Source organism: Pinus tabuliformis, chromosome 3_2, assembly GCF_031772625.1.
Source record: "Pinus tabuliformis cultivar Carrire ecotype Pingquan chromosome 3_2, CPIR1, whole genome shotgun sequence".
Taxonomy (NCBI): domain Eukaryota; kingdom Viridiplantae; phylum Streptophyta; class Pinopsida; order Pinales; family Pinaceae; genus Pinus; species Pinus tabuliformis.
Window position 1 is genome coordinate 63,975,010 of NC_142302.1, and position 18,463 is coordinate 63,993,472.

Here is an 18,463-nt window from a genome sequence, read left to right on the forward strand (position 1 = left end):
CCTAAATTCTGAGGAAAGATGCCAAGATCACTGTAATGTGATTCTATATACCATTATGATGCATTTCTGTTAGACACTGAAGTGGAAGATGATGATTTAAGCTTATGAACAATTAGAAGAAATCTTGGAAGGAGGAATGACTTGGGGATCTTATGGAGGAAATTGTCTTGGTCTTTGGGCCTTGGAGGTCTCATCTTGATTTGATTCTCTAAAAAGAATATTGTTTGTGTTTTCCCTAGTTGTGGGGTTTTGCCTTGACGTGGAGCCTAGATTTTGTGTTCTTTGTGTGTTGTGATCTTCATGTTTTTTATAATTGCTTGATCAAGTAAAACATAATAATAAAAATGCCAACAAATATCACAAGTAATTATCAAATAAGGAAAATCAATATCAATCTACAAATGCCTTAATTTTCCAACAACTTTATCATATATATATATATATATATATATATATATATATATATATATATATATATATATATATATATATCATCACACATTTATTTTGTAGGCTTTTTCTTTCTTGAAAATTATATAACCTAACTTTGTGTGACTCTAATATTCCTCAGCATATTATTAAACAAAATTTAAGTTTTGTTGAAGATTTACAGAAGTGAACTGTGTAATGTTTTTATCTTTTCGACATTTCAAGTGATTACTCCATCTATCATCAAAAACAAAAAACAAAAAAATATTTTAAATTTATATCAAAATTAAAAATTATATACTATTTAAATTTTTATACCAAGAATAACACTTGGACTAGTTTCTTAGCTTCTATTAATAACCTATACTTATATCTTTATATGGATTACATCATTCCTCTCAATTGATTAAATATTTAAATGGATTTGTAGAATTGGAATATGAATGATGTTATGAAAGACTGTCTCCGTTTGTTTGAAGCATTCTCGTGCAAGGTACCAGCAGCAAAGAATGAACCATTGAAAATTCTTCTACTTCATTGTTCTCAAATATTTAAAACATGTCTATTATCGAGTTTGACTCTTTCCACTTTGTGTACCAATCACATGTTGGCCTGTAACTATAATGTTGCTCTGAAGACCTTAGTGAGTGTTGCTCTTCAAAGGGAATGATAATCACCGACTTCTCATACAATTTGCCACTTATCAAAAGCTCTTTTATTCTCAAGACAATAAAGAAAAAGGTACTTCTGTAATTAAAGGTAAATCCAAAACCTCTATCCAAAGACGTGTAAATTTGTAACCTCTGCTTTTACAACTGGTCCTCCAGATTGTTAAGCATGGATGATATATCGTCCACCAATTTATGCACGGTTTCTGCAGAGAAGAGGGGACTGCAGTATACGAAGGAGACTCTCAGGCAGCCATGTCTGAACTCAGGATACAGTGCAAGACAAGGTCCAACTCCATTTATAGAAGAACAGGAAACCCAGTCCCTCAAATTTAGATATGAGGTTGATTCTTTATCTGCAGCATGGCAAGGAATATCATGCCCATTACTTACGAGTGCCGTACGCATTGATGCCGAAGGAGTTAAAGCAGGGCGGCCCATGGCCTGAACCATCAACATGTTTAAATCACCCATATCTGTGAAATGCTTCCTGTTCTTCACTGCTTCATTTAGATCGCTGGTGACCCTTTTTGCAAGCTCCAATAAGGGTTCTGTTTCAGTGGCATGGAATGTTTTCAAAATTGCTGATTGGTAGAAACCTGCAGGCAAGCAATCATTCGAGGTAAAAATTTAATCTATATTATCAATTGAGACCTTGATTTTGCTTGTCCAGGATATGAAGGTTTCAGTTCCTTGATTTGCACATAATCTCTAAGCAGAAAAATGTGCATGAAGCGATATAAATGGCAGAAATAACATAAAATTGTCCTTGTAAATCTAAGTCTAGTGCCACAACCTCACGTGCATAGAGCTATCAGGTGGAAGCAAAAGACGATTGATAGCAGAATAATAACCAGCACAGCGAAATGGGAGATTAACATATGTTAGATCACCACGAAAAGAGTGGAGTGGACATGCAAAGCACCACTAAGGTGCCCTGCTTTGGAGAATGTACCAGACACTAAAAGTGTGCCAAATGTGACCTAATCTATCAGTCCAGTGAGACCAATAATCAAAAAGTGCTAGGAAGCTCATAAGAGAAATTTTGGATCATACAGTAGAACTTTAAAGAGGGGCTAGTCCATACTCCACCATGTTACAAGCCAATGAACCAAATGCTACTAGTCATCCAGAGTGTGCGATAGAGAAGAGCATGGATTAAAAGGACCAAGGAAAACAAACTCAGAGTAACAAAGATTAGAAACATAGAAGGCAAAAAGATGAAAATAAGATTAAGTCTGGTCAGGACCAAGGAAAACAAACTCAGAGTACCAAAGATTAGTACTCAGAGTACCAAACCAAAGATTAGAAATATCAGAGTACCAAACCAAAGATTAGAAATATAAAAGGCAAAAAGATGAAAATAAGATTAAGTCTGGTCATTGTTTTCAACAATTTTTGGATTATTTATTAGATATTTTTATTGTGGATGTTTTTAGCTAACAAATATGACTCATCCTCAAGACAAATAGTTCAAAAAAACATATAAAACAATTTCCAAAACAATCTTGGATGGAAGAATACCTGAGGTGGAATCTGGTATCACTGGCTCCAACATGGATCTGCAGTTGAGCAGAATAGCTGATGCATAATGCTCTCCTCTGCTTCCTGTGCCTTTGAACTTTGCAACCGCCCTCAATAATGCAGCAATTAGCAACCCATTCAAATCCGATGATTTACTCTCACATACCTGCATTGAAAAAAGCATTAAAACATTATCTATAAAATGCACCTTTGAAACAACGCAAACGTAGGAACCACTCGATAATTCTCCTGCCCCATAATGCATTTCTCGCTAGTCCTAGTGGGCTGTTCTAAGTGGAGAGATATGCCATGGCTGGTCTCTCCCACCTCCGCCCCAGTAGAGCAAATGCTGGTAACTTGCTTTAGCCATTTCAGAATCTGAAAAACCTCCTGAGCCCAAGCAGAGTAAAAATAAGAGCGAGCCCATCTTCACTGGCAATGTATATCCACCATGCAGACTGTCTGCCTAGAACCTTGAAGTAACAGGTAGGGCTTTCAAAGTTTTAGGATAGTGCAAGTAGAAACCTTGATGTTCTCAAGATTTCAAGCAGAATACCTGTCACTTCGCTCCATGCAGAAAGTCTTCACAGTAAATAGACATAGCCATCAGCACTGGCCCAAAACCTCCTAAGCCCGAGCAAGGCAATGATGGGTAGGAGTCCATCCTCGCTGGCAATGTCTATCCATCACGCAGACTATCCGCTTGGAACCTTGAAATAACAGGTAGAGGTTTCAAGGTTTTAGGATAGGGCAGGTAGGAACCCTGATGTTTTCAAGGTTTCAGGGAGAATACCTGTCATTCAAAGCTCCAAGCAGAAACTCTTCACGCTGGATAGACATCGCCATCAGCACTGGTCCAAAACCTGGAGTGGATGGATGGGACTACCCCCAAGAACAAAGGTGAACCACCACTGAGACATGATTTCTGCTGCTGCACAAGTTATGTTTTGTCGATGGATGGAATGTGCAGGCCCGCTGACCTTAGAATTTGCTATTTTTTATATTTTTTTTAAGTTACTATCTTTTAAACTTTCAAATTTTTTTGCACTTGGTAATAAGCTACCTAGGTCTTTCAGAGGCTATTAGCTTATAAATGCTGCTTAAAGCTGAGTTTTTTTGGTGGGTATAAATTGCTTTATTTTGTTAATTTTAATAGTTAAAAGCAGCAAAGTCTAAAATTGGTATGTTGTTTTATTATTTTCACTGAAATTTATATTCATATATTTTTTTAGTTAAATTGTATTTTTTATTGCAAAAATAGATTTAGAATCTTAAAAAACTCTTTAGGCATTAGGATTGTATGACTCAACAACTCAAATATGCAATTTCAACAAAATTGAATAGAAGATATACTTATACAAAAAGCATTTTCACCCAGATCTAAAGGTTCTATTGGTTGTTAGCTTATAGAGGTTGCCTAATGCTATCACATTTTTTTGGTATAAAATGCTTCACTTTGCTTCTTTTAATAATTAAAAGAAACCTTTTATTCCAACTGGAAGCATTACAAGCACTAAAGAATCTCTACATATCACAAAAAGTTATAATTAGAATCACAGACCATACATCCAAGATCCCTACAATAGAATAAGTCTATTATTAATTATACTGGTACAACTACATTAAAGATATTAATATGGATGATATATCCAAGGCTTTATAAATATAACAAAAAAAAGCTACACGAAAAATGCAGTACCAATGCACACATTTACCTGAGAAAAAAAAAGAGTTACACATCTTATTGTAAAATTGACCATTTTACTAAATAAAATTTGTTTTTATATATAAATTAATGTTATAAATAATAATGGGAGACTTCTCAGGGAGGAATAATAATCTCAAATCCCTTGAAAATTGGTGGTCAGGGAGCCACTTGGCAGGAATCTAATTTTTTAAATTTATTAAAAGTAATGGACCATTTTGGTCAACAAAATTTGTTTATATATAAATGAATGTTATAAATAATAATGAGGAACTTATCATGGAAGAACTTATAATGAAGAATCTAATTATTAAATTTATTAAAAGTCAATGCAACCTAACAGAATCTGTAACACACTACAGCCTTTGATAAGCATTAAGAGCATATTCTAAACATATTCCCTAGAAAATCAATCTAGACCATTAATTTAAATAAAAAGCTTTTAGCAATAATTTTGTTTAGCCAGAGAGTTAGTTTAATTGGTCCGGCAGCTTGCAATTCTCCTCTATACCCTTACCCTTGGATTTAGGCTGGTCACTTCAGTCCACGGAACCTTAATTTTCTTTAATAAAAAAATAAATAATAAAAATAATTTTGTTTAAAAAACATAGAGAACAGACAGGCATACACTACCACAGTAAAAAGCGATTTAGGCTGTGAGATTACTCGAAGCATTTTGTTTGTAGCAGATTCACCGAAATCGGCGATAATGATACGAGACTTCCTGTCGTCGACCACATTCTCCAATGGAAGAATAGCATGGCGGAAAGCAGACAACCCATATCCCAAAACGTCGAGGCCACGTGCCCAGAATGGTTTACTGGCTTTTCCAGGAGGAATGGCATCTTCCACACATGGAGGAACTTCCTCACCCATCTCCAAACGTTTCTCCAGCTCGACTCTCATCCTTCTGTCTATCAATTCCTGCAGATCTTCTCCATTCTCCTCAGCAATAACAAAGTCCTGTAAATGCTTCATAAACTGAGAAGAAATACCCACTGCAGAAAGATGGTCTGTTGCAGCAGGGTGCAGTTTCAGTATGATTAAACTGTCTGTATTGGGAAAACGATACAGACGAGCTTCGATAACTCTGAATGGTTTCTGTTGAGGAAAAGTGGTATTCATCTCGTCTTCTACTATTTGCAGCCATGGCTCTTGAGCCCTTCTATCTATGTTTTCCACAGGCTGCAGGGCTTCCTGGTTTAAGATTTCAATATCCAGCAATACATTCTCATCGATATCAAAGCATAGCTGGCCTTGTTTGTCAACGATTCGAGCTCTGAGAAGTGGTTGGGCAGCTAAAATTAGTGAAAGAGATGCTTGAATGGGCGCAACTCCAATGGATTTGGCCAAGAGAATACCTGTAATGCAGGTGCCTGTCCCACCATCCAGAGCTCTGCACCAATTAGCTTCTGTTGTTCCCAGAGGACGACATTTAGTTGATGATACTCCATTATCCATTTCCACTCAGTGAATCGATCAACCCCCTGCACAAAGGCGGCTCTTTTCCAGTGCTATAAGAATCGAACAGAGGACCTGATAAACAGGGCGGAATTTATGAATTTTCCCCCTAAACTTCAATTATATATGATGGCGCGAGAAGAAGGTCGCCCAAAAAGCCAAAGAATGGCATCAAATGGAAGGTAGCGGAGGATCTGATAAACATGGCGGAATTTATGAATTTTGCCACAACTTCAATAATATACAATGGCGTGAGAAATGAGCGCCCGAAAGAGGCCAAATAATGGAATCAAATGTATGGGAAACGGGGACACAAATGAATGACATCATTATGTTTGAAATAACAAACAATTTGACTTCTCATTTATATTATTATGCCTGCGGCCAGGGAGTATCACCCATCAGGTACACAGTTGATTTTATATTAACTTAATTAAATATTTTATAATTTGTTAATATGTAATTTTGAAAGCTATTTTCTATTTACGATTATTTATTTTATTCAAATTTATCTGTCATATTATTGGTTATGTTATTAAAATGCCTAATTTAAAAAGCCAAGAGTACATGTCACAAAATAATAAATGCTTTTTAACTGCCACTCATTTAAATATATTCTTAATAATGTACACAATTTCTAACCTTGATTTAATTCTATTCTTAATAATGTACACAATTTCTAACCTTGTAAATGAAAGCTGACTAAACTACTTACATACCTAAATTTTCCACTGTAAATGAGATAGACAATCAATGAAATGTAATTAAATCCGAATATGGCACAACAGAAAAAAGAAGACTTTAGCAGGGAAGGTAGATCTATTCAATTCCACATTTTATATATTTATTTAATAGTTATTTTGGCAAAACAGAAAAAAGGCTTTAGGAAGGAAGGTGGATGCATTTAATTTCACATTTTATATATTTACTTAATAGTTATTTTACTTTGTTAAATTTTATATATTTACTTAATAGTTATTTTACTTTGTTTACACGGCAGTAGAAAAAAATCATGGCTCGATAATAATTTAAATAATTTAACCATTTAACTTTTATAAAAAATATATATATATATAATATAATTCTAATATTATAGTTTTTTATATAAAATATATTTTTAATAATCATAATACTATAATAATTTAATAATGATTATTTTATGACGAAAAATTTAAAAACATTATTTTACTTTGTGATATTGACTTAGGCTAGAAAGCATAACAAGTTGTTACCTAATTATGATTAATTAGGAATTTAGACATGATAATATAATATAACTGTTTGCCTTAATTAAAAGAAACAGGTAACAAAGAAATAGTTACACCCCTACCCTGAAAAGGGAAAGAAGGAGGGGAAGAGGACTATCCTTGAGCTGGAAGATAGTGGGAAGTTACGAAGGAGGGGAAGAGGACTATCCTTGAGCTGGAAGATAGTGGGAAGTTACTCATTTTACAGTGAACTAAGTGCAAGACTTGAGGCTGGACCATGTGGTCCTGAGGCCCAAGGCACAACTGTAAGTGGATATAATCCAAGTGTGGAACAGAGAAAGTGCTCGGGGGAGGGTCTGGACGTAATCGCCAGGCTCGAGGCTTGAAGGAGAGACTTTCCAAACAAAGTTGGATTGACCCGTTTACAAATTTGGAACAGATAAGTAATTTAGTTTGTAACTACAGGATGATATTACGTTATGAGAAATTATTTATTCCTAGGAGTAGGAATTAAACAGTGATATTCAATGATAGAAATGCATTAGAAAAACAGTAGATTCAGTGATAATTATGCAGTGGTAAACAGTAATGCTTAGTGGAATAAATATGAACTAGCATTCAGAAATATCGCACCAAACGAGTATGAAATCTCTCTTACTCAGTTTTCCTTTTCATAGATTACATATATATAAATGTGCGGCAAGGTAACAAGAATAATCAGTTATTGAATCCTTTCTTTTTACTAAATTCTGGACAAGCAAAACATACGTATGTACAATCTATCATATATAAACCCTGATGAATTTCATAATCCCTTTTTCCTTTCCATGTCGACTTATCTACCCCTTGGCAAGCTAGAGACGATGAAAGAGGCCATTGACAGAAATAAACCTAACCCTTAGATTTCGACCGAATGCATAACGAAACCCTAAGGTGAGTTCTGGCTTCAACCAATGAAGAATACAGATTCATGGGGTTACTGTAATTATACAAACCACAACATTATAAAGTAGAACGACTCTCAGAGAGATTAACCCTCTTGCAGAGGGATGGCAACAAACCCAAAACAGTTAAAGAGTTTCAAATTAAATATAATTTCCACAACCAAACTTCGAAATCAAACACCAAACATCGGAAAATAGATCTTTATGAACATAAATACGACTGCGCAAGAAAATCATATACATATCCAGTTATATAAATTAATAAGCTTCAGGCGTAAGTAACAGAGTTCTTATCAAAAGACCAAGACATGGCCGAGAGATTTTTCTCTGTCTCTCCATAAAAGTTACGGCCTTAACAAAAGAATAATTACATACAAAACCGACATTTACATCCAGCAGCCTAGAGAAACTTAAAAATGTTGTTCTCTGAAGTGCAACATAATTAAAACAGTCCTCCTTATATTAAGGTGCATTGCAAATTCAAACTAAATGTTTCACCAATTCAACGAGTCATAAACCGCATCAGATTAACCTTGAGGAGCCAGGAAATGAGTTTCCAACCTATACCAATTGCAGAGTTGTGAGAATGCATGACCGCTGAAAATCCAAAGGATGAACCATAAAGGCATCCCTACTAAATAGTAGTATACCTGCAACAAAATCATTGGCGGACATTAGCAAATGGACAAGAAAACCCGAAGTATTTCTACAATTCAGCTAAGATCTCTTGGAACAAACCAGCCTTACCTGAGTTCAATAGGCCGCAGCTTGGTGTCGTCCAGCTGCATATCACATACCTTCTAGGGTTAGAAAAATGTATAGAAGGTAGAAGTATAAATCACTGTAAGAAAGAAGTATAAACCACTGCAAGAGGTTTTTCTTAGTTAAGAGCTTACTTGTTTCATACAACAGAAGAAGATCGCCATTCCTCGCAGCGCAGGAAGAGTTGCCAAACCTGGCCAGCAAAGGGATGTATCAACCCTAAGCGCTGGAATAGCTCCCAATGAATACAGAGTATGATCGAAACAACGAACTGAAACTGCAAAAAGAAAGAGTTCGGGGTTACCTCCCCGCGGCAGACGAACCGACGAAGCCATAAAGCCTGGAAGCCAAGACAAAGAACCGCAGAGAAACCAAAAGCGAAAGGTTGCAGAGCAACCAAAACCCTCAACCCTGGATTGCAAATGAGCTGCGTACCGACGGGAGGAGGGGTGTTGGGTAGTTGGATAAGCCTGGAGCCCTCACCACAGTCGGATACCTCTGACCTAATCAACGGGCGAGATTCACACCACTTGTCGCAGCTAGAGCAGAATGGAGGACAGCTTCCCACTGTGTAATCGTCGAAGATCGAGCCACATGGAGTCATGTACAACCGACATTGATTCCCAAGGCGGGTAATAGTCCTTCTACCTCATGGAAGGCCATACGAGCCCTCATGATATGGCAGAGCCGACTGTGGGCAGTAATGCCAAAATTAATTAACAAGACGTGCTTTTGGAACCGCGCCTGCCTCCGTGGCACATATATATATTAAGTTATATATCAATTATGGTATGAAATAACATATGTTTAATGGGTAGTAATAATTTTTTTTTTTATTTATGTATTATGGTTACATGGATGTTACAAATGGTATCAGAGCCTCATGTTCGAACACTGAGACTCTTGGGGAAATTATATACATGTAAACAATGAATGTGATCTCTGTAATTTAACTAAGTGAATCTATATGTGAACACATAGATCGCCTCCACTCAAAAAGGGGCAAAAATGCAGAGGAGCCCAGGACCACCCAATTCGCCAGGAACAAATTATGTGAATGCTAATCCAGATATTTGGATTCAGCTGGGCGAAGAGTCTTGTCAAGCTAACGCAGTCTTACTTGAAACTGTGCAACATCTTCGTGTAGAAATGACCATTTTAAGAACTAAAAACAAAAGACTCCGTCTAGAGCAGGATAAGATCCTAAGGAGTTTGTCCAATTGACAGAATCAATGACACCCAGACTCCAGTGCTGAAGATAGGGAGAAGACCCCAACAGCTCAGCACAGAGAGGAAAATGCAGAGTCAGCTGAAAAACATGGGGAAGATGAAGAAGGGCGCTCGGACAATGTCTTCGACTAGTGCAAGACAAAGAAACAGAAATTTGAATTACAAGGAGAATTTAAAAAGATTAAACCATCACTTTTCAAAGGAGAATCCGAGGAGGCAGCAGAAGCTTGGCTCATTGATATGAGCAAATATTTTCAAATTTATGAATACACGGATAAACTGAAAGCTCGATTGGCAGTTTATCAGCTAAGAGGTAAGGCTACTCTTTGGTGGGAAGAGATTAAATTAGTGAGAAAAATTGATGAGGAGCAGGTTACCTGGAATGAATTTCAAAAACATTTTAAAGACAAGTATTTAACTGAATGTTACTATGACGAAAAAGCCAAGGAATTCCACGAGTTAAGATTGGGAACCTTAACCATGGATGAATATGTGGCCTAGTTTACCTCCCTACTATGCTATGTGCCTTATATGCAAGAAGAAAAGGCTAAGATCCAATGTTTTATCAGTAGCTTACCCAATTTTATGAAGGAAAATGTTATGAAACCAGCTCAAGAAAAGATAGAAAAGATAGATCAACGCCTTAGAATTCAGCCTCTTCGAGGGAGCAACCTCCTTTACATTACATAAATGAACAATTCTTGGATGATACAAATGAAAAGACCTCCTTTCTATATATAGGAGTCTAAGGGGTTGTAACATAATCAAAGCTGACATAACAATAATAATGTAAGGGCACAATAATAACGATAGTGGGCTTCTATGGGGCACAATAGTAAAAATATGGGCACTACATGGGTACATCAATATAATAAGTGGGTTATACTAATAACAACAAGGGGTTACACTAGTAGTATAGGGGCCTAACATGCCCCTCTCCTTCAAAAAGCGTTGTCCTCAACGCTTGAGTAGTTCTTGATGCTTCTGTATAAAATTCTTGTCCTCCCATGTGGAATATTCAATGGGTAACTTCTTCCACTTGATGAGATACTCTGAAATTGATCGATTTTGTAGCTGTCGGGTTCTTGTTTCTGTGACTGCTCCAGGTTCCAATATGATTTTTCCTTCCTCTTCAATTTCTGGCAATATTGCTTGAATTGGGATCTTTTGCAACTTTTGAATAAGTAGCCATACTTCTTCGTCCTTCTTCCATTCATCCCTTGCTTCGTTTATCCAATTTGGTTGGATAATATAAATAGCACAAAACAATGCTTCCACATCCTCATCCTTGAAGATTCTTCCCATTCGGTAAGGTCGCCATTTTTTAAGTGCATGTAGTATTGCCAACATTTCATTCTCATAAATAGCTTGCTTGAGATGTAGCAGTAAAAATACCCAATCACCTACATCAAAACATTTTTCACTACGATGTTGATCTACCTGTTGTTTCGTTTGATTTTGCACCGAAGTGGCGTTATCCTTTAAAACTTGGAGAACTTGTTGTTGATGCTTGATGTGATCTTTCTCTGCTTGAACCTTTTTCTTCTTGATATGTCCTTCTATCTTTTGAGGAGTGGTAATTTCTTCCAGTCCTTTACAAGATATGGTCGGATTCATTTCTTGATGCTCGATGTGATCTTTCACTTCTTGAACATTTTTCTTCTTGATGTGTCCTTCTATCTTGATAGTTTGAGGAGTTGTAATTTCGTCCATTGAATTACAAGATATGGTTGGATTCATTTCTTCTTTCTCGATGTGATCTTTCACTTCTTGCACCTTTTTCTTCTTGATATGTCCTTCTATCTTGAGAGTTTGAGGAGTGGTAATTCTTGCCAATGCTTTACAAGATATGGTCTGATTCATTTCTTCTTTCTCTCGGGTGATGTCCTGGCGTATATCCTCTTCTTTTGATGTTTCTTGATCCTTTTATTCTTCTTCTTCATATTCTATGTAAAATAATTTCTTCTCAGCACACCTATGACCTTTAGTGCATTTGCTATCACAATTGTAACAAAGCCCTTTTTCTCTTTTTTCTTCCAATTGTTGTGGTGTAACCCTTGTAGGTTGTGGAATGCTGGGAGAAACAACACTTCCATCTTTACAGTTGTGAGGGGTATGCTTCCCGGTTTCCATAATTTTGCTTTCCATTATGTCACAAAGCCCTTTTACTCTTTCCAATTGTTGTGGTGTTGCTCTAAAGAAGGTGTTGCTCTTGGTATCCTCATAATGTGCTATCATTTCCTCCGTGAAAATTGACCATGTAACAAGTTTTTTACGAGAACAAAGCCCTTCATACCATAAAAATTGATCTGGTTCTAAATATGAAGATGCAATACATACCTTTTGTAACAGTTGTACACCATGTAGATCAAAATATTGCTCCATCTGAAGTATCCAATTTACCGGATCCTTGCCATAAAACTTCCTCATCTTGCTTTTTCTTGATTTTAGGATCTCGACCTTGAAACGACTGTAACTCTGTACTTTCAGATCTTTAAGTTCTGAAATTGTGAACTATAGTAGCCCTCTGTGTCCTCTTTCCAATGCCACTAGTCTGATCCAAATTGGATTCTCTAAGAAAGAGTTATGCACAATCTCCCAAGATGACCTGATTATAGACCTTTCCAGAAGAGCGAAATTGTATGAAGTTCCACGTGTCACTGTTTCAACCTTTGGATCTAAAAAATGCATACAAGAAACTACAGTCCGTCCTCTTTCTGTAACGTCTTACGAAATTTCAATCTGATCCCCAGAGAGAAAGTTATGACGATTTTCCCCAGGTCACCTGTTTTGAATGTAATTCAGGAGTCTGCAAAAAGACCAACTTCCTCAGATCATATCTCCGCAAATATCGCGCTAACAGCTCTGAAATTCGGACCCAAGGTTCAGTGCGATTTCTTCTCAAATGGGTTTTTTTGCGACTTCTAGAACGTCACAGAAAAAAGTTATAGCGAAAATACCACAATGACCTGTTTGGAGCAGCGAAACCCTAGAATCAAAAGCTCTGATACCAAATGTTATGAAACCAGCTCAAGAAAAGATAGATCAACGCCTTAGAATTCAACCTCTTCGAGGGAGAAACCTCCTTTACATTACATAAATGAACAATTCTTGGATGATACAAATGAAAAGACCTCCTTTCTATATATAGGAGTCTAAGGGGTTATAACATAATCAGAGCCGACATAACAATCATAATGTAAGGGCACAATAATAACGATAGTGGGCTTCTATGGGGCACAATAGTAACAATATGGGCACTACATGGGTAAATCAATATAATAAGTGGGTTATACTAATAACAATAAGGGGTTACACTAGTAGTATAGGGGCCTAACAAAAAAGCTTGAAATTAACTACCCCAAAATGATGGACGATGTAGTACGGAAGACCCGCATCTATTATCAGCAGATGAAACAGAAAAATGACGGAGCTAAAGGAGGGTTGAATAAGAAATGAAGAGGTTTGATTTCAAATAGACATCCAAAACTTTCTAACAGCAGAAATTTCCAGCAAAATCGTTTCAGTAAATTCCCAGCAAGGAACCAACCTAAGATTGCTTATTCAGAACATAAACAGACAGAAAGAACCAATCAATTTAGTAATGATCAGACGTCAAAACCCCTGCTACAATGTTGGGGATACGAAAAACCACACTACTACAAAAATTGCCCACATAAGGAAAGAACAGAACAACTGGAAAACATGCAGGAAGCATCCACAGTCGGAGAAGTAGCGAGGAGCATGCCTAGAATTAATGTTGCCCTGGATGATCACCAAGCAGAATATCAACCCACCATGATTGAATGTGAAGGTATGATTGCTAAGAAACCTGTTTCGGTTTTGTTTGATCCTGGTGCTAGCTTAAGTTATGTTAGTCCTAAAGTGGTAGAAAAGCGTCAACTGCAGAGCTGTAAATTCCCAAAACCATGACTAGTTCAGTTAGCCACTGGGGTAAAAATAAAGGTGTTAACACCCAGGTTGTTCCCTATGACTCCCAAGGGAATACGGCCGGGGTAACCACTAACCAATCTTTGGATCACTGTTTCTAGCCAAACTGTGATCAGAGAGGGCTCTCTCTTTATGATTTGTAACTGTTTATGATAGGGTTTTAGGCTAGCTATTATGCACAGGTTTTGTTTATGTTTTGGTTGAAGAATATCCTTCAGATCTCTTGTGATGTGATTTTCAGAGAGTCAAGTACCATTGGGCAATGGAGTCTGTGGCTGTATGTGTTTGAAACTTTGAGATGAAAGATGGAACTTACAAGGCCATTTGAGTGCTTAATAGAACAGATTTTTGATTAAATGACTGGAAACAGGTAACACAAACAGTGAAAGCATTTAAGAATTTTCACTTATTGTTTATATATTCCCAACAGACAGGTTTGAGAGGAAAAGACAGAGGTCTCAGGGGCAAAAATTGAATCCCTGAGAATGCCTATCACAGTAAAAGACACAGTTTTGAAATGCAGCAATTAAGAATTACAATTCTGTCACTGTATCTGAGGAAAACATGTATAATAGCTCAGTTTGAGTCCAGGGTAATCATGAGTTAAGTCCTGGAACTATCCTTTCACCTTGCTATCAAGTGTAAAACATTTAAACAACAAAAGAGAACAAAAGACTCGAAAACATATAACAAAGAGATTTGAGAATACTTATTGTTTTATGCAACACCCTGGAATCCTGTAACATTCATCTTTCACCACAATACATCAAAGTACACCAAGCCTTGGAAATTCCATTCTTCCTTTGTATTACTTCTCTGAAAATATTACAGTAAGAGAGAGTTCTCAAAAGGAAATTCCAACAACCCTTTCAACTGCTGTGAAGGGTGAATATATACTTGCGGTGATTTACAAAATATCTGAGTTCTGAGTTATCTCAGATTTTACATTCTTACCAACCACGTAAGATATTATGACCAAAATTTAATACAGCATTGATTACAGAGTACAGGCATTTTAATGCTCTGTCAGAAGATATTTTAGCCTTTGGAAACAGCTAAGTCGGTCGAGATATTCTGAATAAATGCTGGAAGACCTGTCTTTAAGGCTTGTACGCTGTATCCTGGACTTGTCACCTGTGATTGTGACTGCTGCTTGTGGTGAGTCAATGGTCCTGCTGAGTTGGCTCAGCCTTTGCCTCTTCCCTGTAGATATCTTTTTTCAAAATTGTGCCTGCGCATGTATGCTCATTTGCCTGGAGAATTAGCGCTACTGATTCTGGCCTGACAAAATTGTCTGTGTCAAATTTCTCCAGACATCCTGTGTGGGCAGTTGGTGTGCTAAGATTGCCCCTAGAGTTTCATCTGCTTCTGTGAATTTGAAGAAGTTAGGTGGTGTATCAAACAGATGCTCAACTTCATTCATGAGGAAAAATAGGTTCTCCACCCTGTCATACATAGTCTGCCTGGTGGCTGGCCCTGCGTCTGCTGAAGTGCTGGGCGGTTTTGCAATCTCTGCTACTGCATGGGCATCAATTCTCTTATTGTAATTGTCTAGGGTGAGCAGTCTTCCTACACTGCTTAAAATGCTGGGGAGGCCTCTGTTCTGTAGTGCCACGAATTTTTCCAGGAATCTGTTGATTTCAGTCTGCATATCCTGTGTCCTCCTCTCCAGTGTTCCAACCAAGTTCCTCAATGTTATGACTCTTTTGGCTACAGCAATTGTTTCTGTCCTGTTGGTGATTCCCATGACAGCTAATTGAGAGCTAGTCTTATAGTTCAGAATATTGATCATCCTAGTAGCAGCTTCTGGCATGTGTCCAAGGCTTGCCCTGGCTCTCTGTATTTCTCTGTTTGCTTTAGTGATGAGCACCATTTGCTCATCCATGGTCTCAATATATTGCCACTGGTTGGCAATGGACCGCCCAATGTTGCTCCATAGCACTGCTTTCATTTCAGCTGTCACTTTTTCTAGTGCAAGCTCTTTCTCTAGTTCAGCAATTCTCCTCTTAAGAGCTCTTACCTCTCTCTCCTTGGCTGCCTCATTCTGTTTGCTCTTGTCAAACTTTTCATTTACCTTAGCCAAGGTTTTCTTAAGTTCATCCAGCTCTTTCATTTGAGATTCCATGGCTTGGATCTCAGCTTGCAGCTTTTGCATGTCTAAACTAGTAGCCTGTTCCGATGTTGTAGTTGTTGTTGCTGTGGATGGCGCTGTAGTTGGTGCTGTAGCTTCTGTTTGCTGAGGAGGAGGAGTAGTCTTTGGAGGGACTTCCTCAAGATTTATTATCACAGGAGGAGGCTGGGAGGGTTGGCCCTCTTCTCTTTGCTTCAGTGCTTCTTGTAGTGCTGCCTTTGCAGCTTCAGTTTGTCCTAGCTGGTCTTGAGTCCTAACCAGCTCTTTGTATAGGGATACCAGCAGGTCTGTAGTATCCTTTTCTTGCCTTTGCTGGGCAACTTCATCTGTTTGTGGATGGATGGTGGCCGGGAGTTTGATTTTCTTTCTTAGGGCCGCCATGTCTGCATCCCTTATCTTCAGGAGTTCTTGGATGCCTTTGACATCTTTAGGATCATGCCCTATATCTATAATTACCTCTTCCAAGGACTTGATCCTGTTGTCCTTGGCTTGTGATGATGCTCTTTCTAATTCCAGCTGAGAAGCTGTGTTATCCAGGCTGCTCTTTAGTTTGTAGTTCTCCAATGTCTCATCTGCCAGGCAGGCATACACCATTTCACCAGTTTGTTTATGTAATTCAATCTTGTCCATAGGGTGTATGTCTTTGGCAAGAACCTCCATGTTGGTTCTTAGATAGTCCGAGGTGGACTGAGGATGCAAAGTTGTGGGCATGAAGTGGCTCATTATCATTTTGCCTTCGCTCACATCGAAAGCAGACATGAGTCTCTGCTGGTTGTTAGGAGCTAGGTTTAACAAGTGATTATACAGCTGCACTTTTATGGGATCACTCCTCCTTTTGATGTCAATGAATTGCTGCTTTATACTTGACTGCCCTTCTCTATGTTGACCGGAGGAGCTGACCTCTCCTCCCATAGTCATGTCATGTCCACGCTGAGATGAGCTGGCCGAAAGTTCTCCACTGAGTGGGCCCATGCCCATGGCTTGCCTTACTGCTATGTCCTCCTCTTGGGAGTCATTCAGTCTTTGTCTCTTCTCTCCTCTGATGAAGGATGAGGTGTGGGGGGTCTCTCTCTCCCTTTTCCTGGTCAAGTCCTCCTTCTGTGGTGTTTGGAGGACTGAGGTGTCTACATTGGTGTCTGTCCTGGGAGGCACCTCTGTTTGGGGCTGCTGCTCAGTGTGACTAGGTAGATCTGTCCCCTTTTTCTGCTGCGAGGGCTGCTGTTCACTGGACTGTGCTTCTTCTTGTTGCTGCCCCAGTTCTTGCTGTTCCATTTCTTCTTGCTGCTGTAGCAAGGTGTCAACTTGTTCTTCTGTCAATATAGGTGGCTGTTCCACCTGTTTTCCTTTGTCTTTGCTTGCTGCCTGGGATGTCTTCTCAGTAGTTTGCTGCTGTGCTGCTGAAGATTTAGCAGCTGTTCCAATTTGCTTTCTGTAGGAGAGGGGCACCTGTCCACAAGTTTCCAAGTCAGCTTCTTTTTGCACATTCCTAGCTTCTTTCTCAAGTAATTCTTCCTTAGTGACTTGTTCTACTAGTGTACCCTCTTCCCAATCTAGTGCATTGGCATACTGTTCAATTTCAGGTTGTCTTTTATGTGCATAGTTGCCCAATTTGTATCTAATTCTCCTGAGGGAGATAGAATGATTGGGGTCATAGGGAATCCATTCAAAACTGGTCTGCAATCTGAGGCCTTCCAGGATGCTGTCTGCCTCTTTCCACCCTTCCTCTTTCCTGTTATATAGGAAGGAACCTAGCTGGTTTCTTACCTTCAATTGTGACTTCTTGTTTCTACTCTGAAAGTGAAGGTAATCTGAGTTCCCAAACTGCCTGAAATATTCTAAGGCAAAAAGCCTCATGGGGACATACCTTGGCAACCTAAATGGGTTCAATTCACAGCCATATATCCTAATGACTGTGTGGTTCTGGTAGAAGTACCAGTTGCCAATATTGTAAGATTTGTTCAAATGTAGAATCCTCTTCATATCATCGGTTAATCTAGGGGGAGGAGTACCTTGCAGCGCTGTTAGGGCTGGATGAACAAATAAATCAATAAACTCACAGTATGTATAGGGTGATACTGAGGTAGAATGAAAAACAGAGGTCCAGAAAACAACTGATCTTGGGCTTCCTTGGGCATTGAGTGGCCTCAAAGGAACAGAGAAGGTAGCTGGCTGGTTGAAAAGGAATAAGTGATATATATAGGAGGTGTACCTGAACAGTCTCTCCCTTTTCAAATTCATGAACTGCTCATGGATTTTCTCTGCTATGTAAGTTGCATAATCATACTGCACAGCTGGAGGCTTACCAGGGGCAAATATAGACAGCATTGCCATTATGCTGTCATCTACATCTTCCAACCCCCTGAATCCTAGGACATAGCCAATTAGATCCACCAACATTCTGCCCAACTCATTTAGATATTGGTACCCAATAGGAGGGGTTCTGACTGTTT

The 18,463-nt window shown here is 38.3% G+C and overlaps 1 protein-coding gene across 2 annotated transcripts; it reads right to left on the reverse strand.

Annotated features, from left to right (window-relative positions):
- Positions 1-932: 932 nt before the first annotated feature.
- LOC149179855 (uncharacterized) lies at positions 933-6,003 on the reverse strand. 2 transcript variants are annotated; one of them, XM_089415822.1, is made up of 3 exons: positions 4,960-6,003; positions 2,622-2,787; positions 933-1,696 (listed from the first exon to the last, which is right to left on the reverse strand). In XM_089415822.1, the coding sequence occupies exons 1-3, from the start codon at positions 5,785-5,787 to the stop codon at positions 1,239-1,241; spliced, it is 1,452 nt and encodes a 483-aa protein (XP_089271948.1). In that variant the 5' UTR covers positions 5,788-6,003; the 3' UTR covers positions 933-1,238. The 2 variants fall into 2 exon arrangements, with proteins under 2 accessions (XP_089271948.1, XP_089271949.1); XM_089415823.1 differs by having other exon boundaries at positions 934-1,696; positions 4,993-6,002.
- Positions 6,004-18,463: the final 12,460 nt, after the last annotated feature.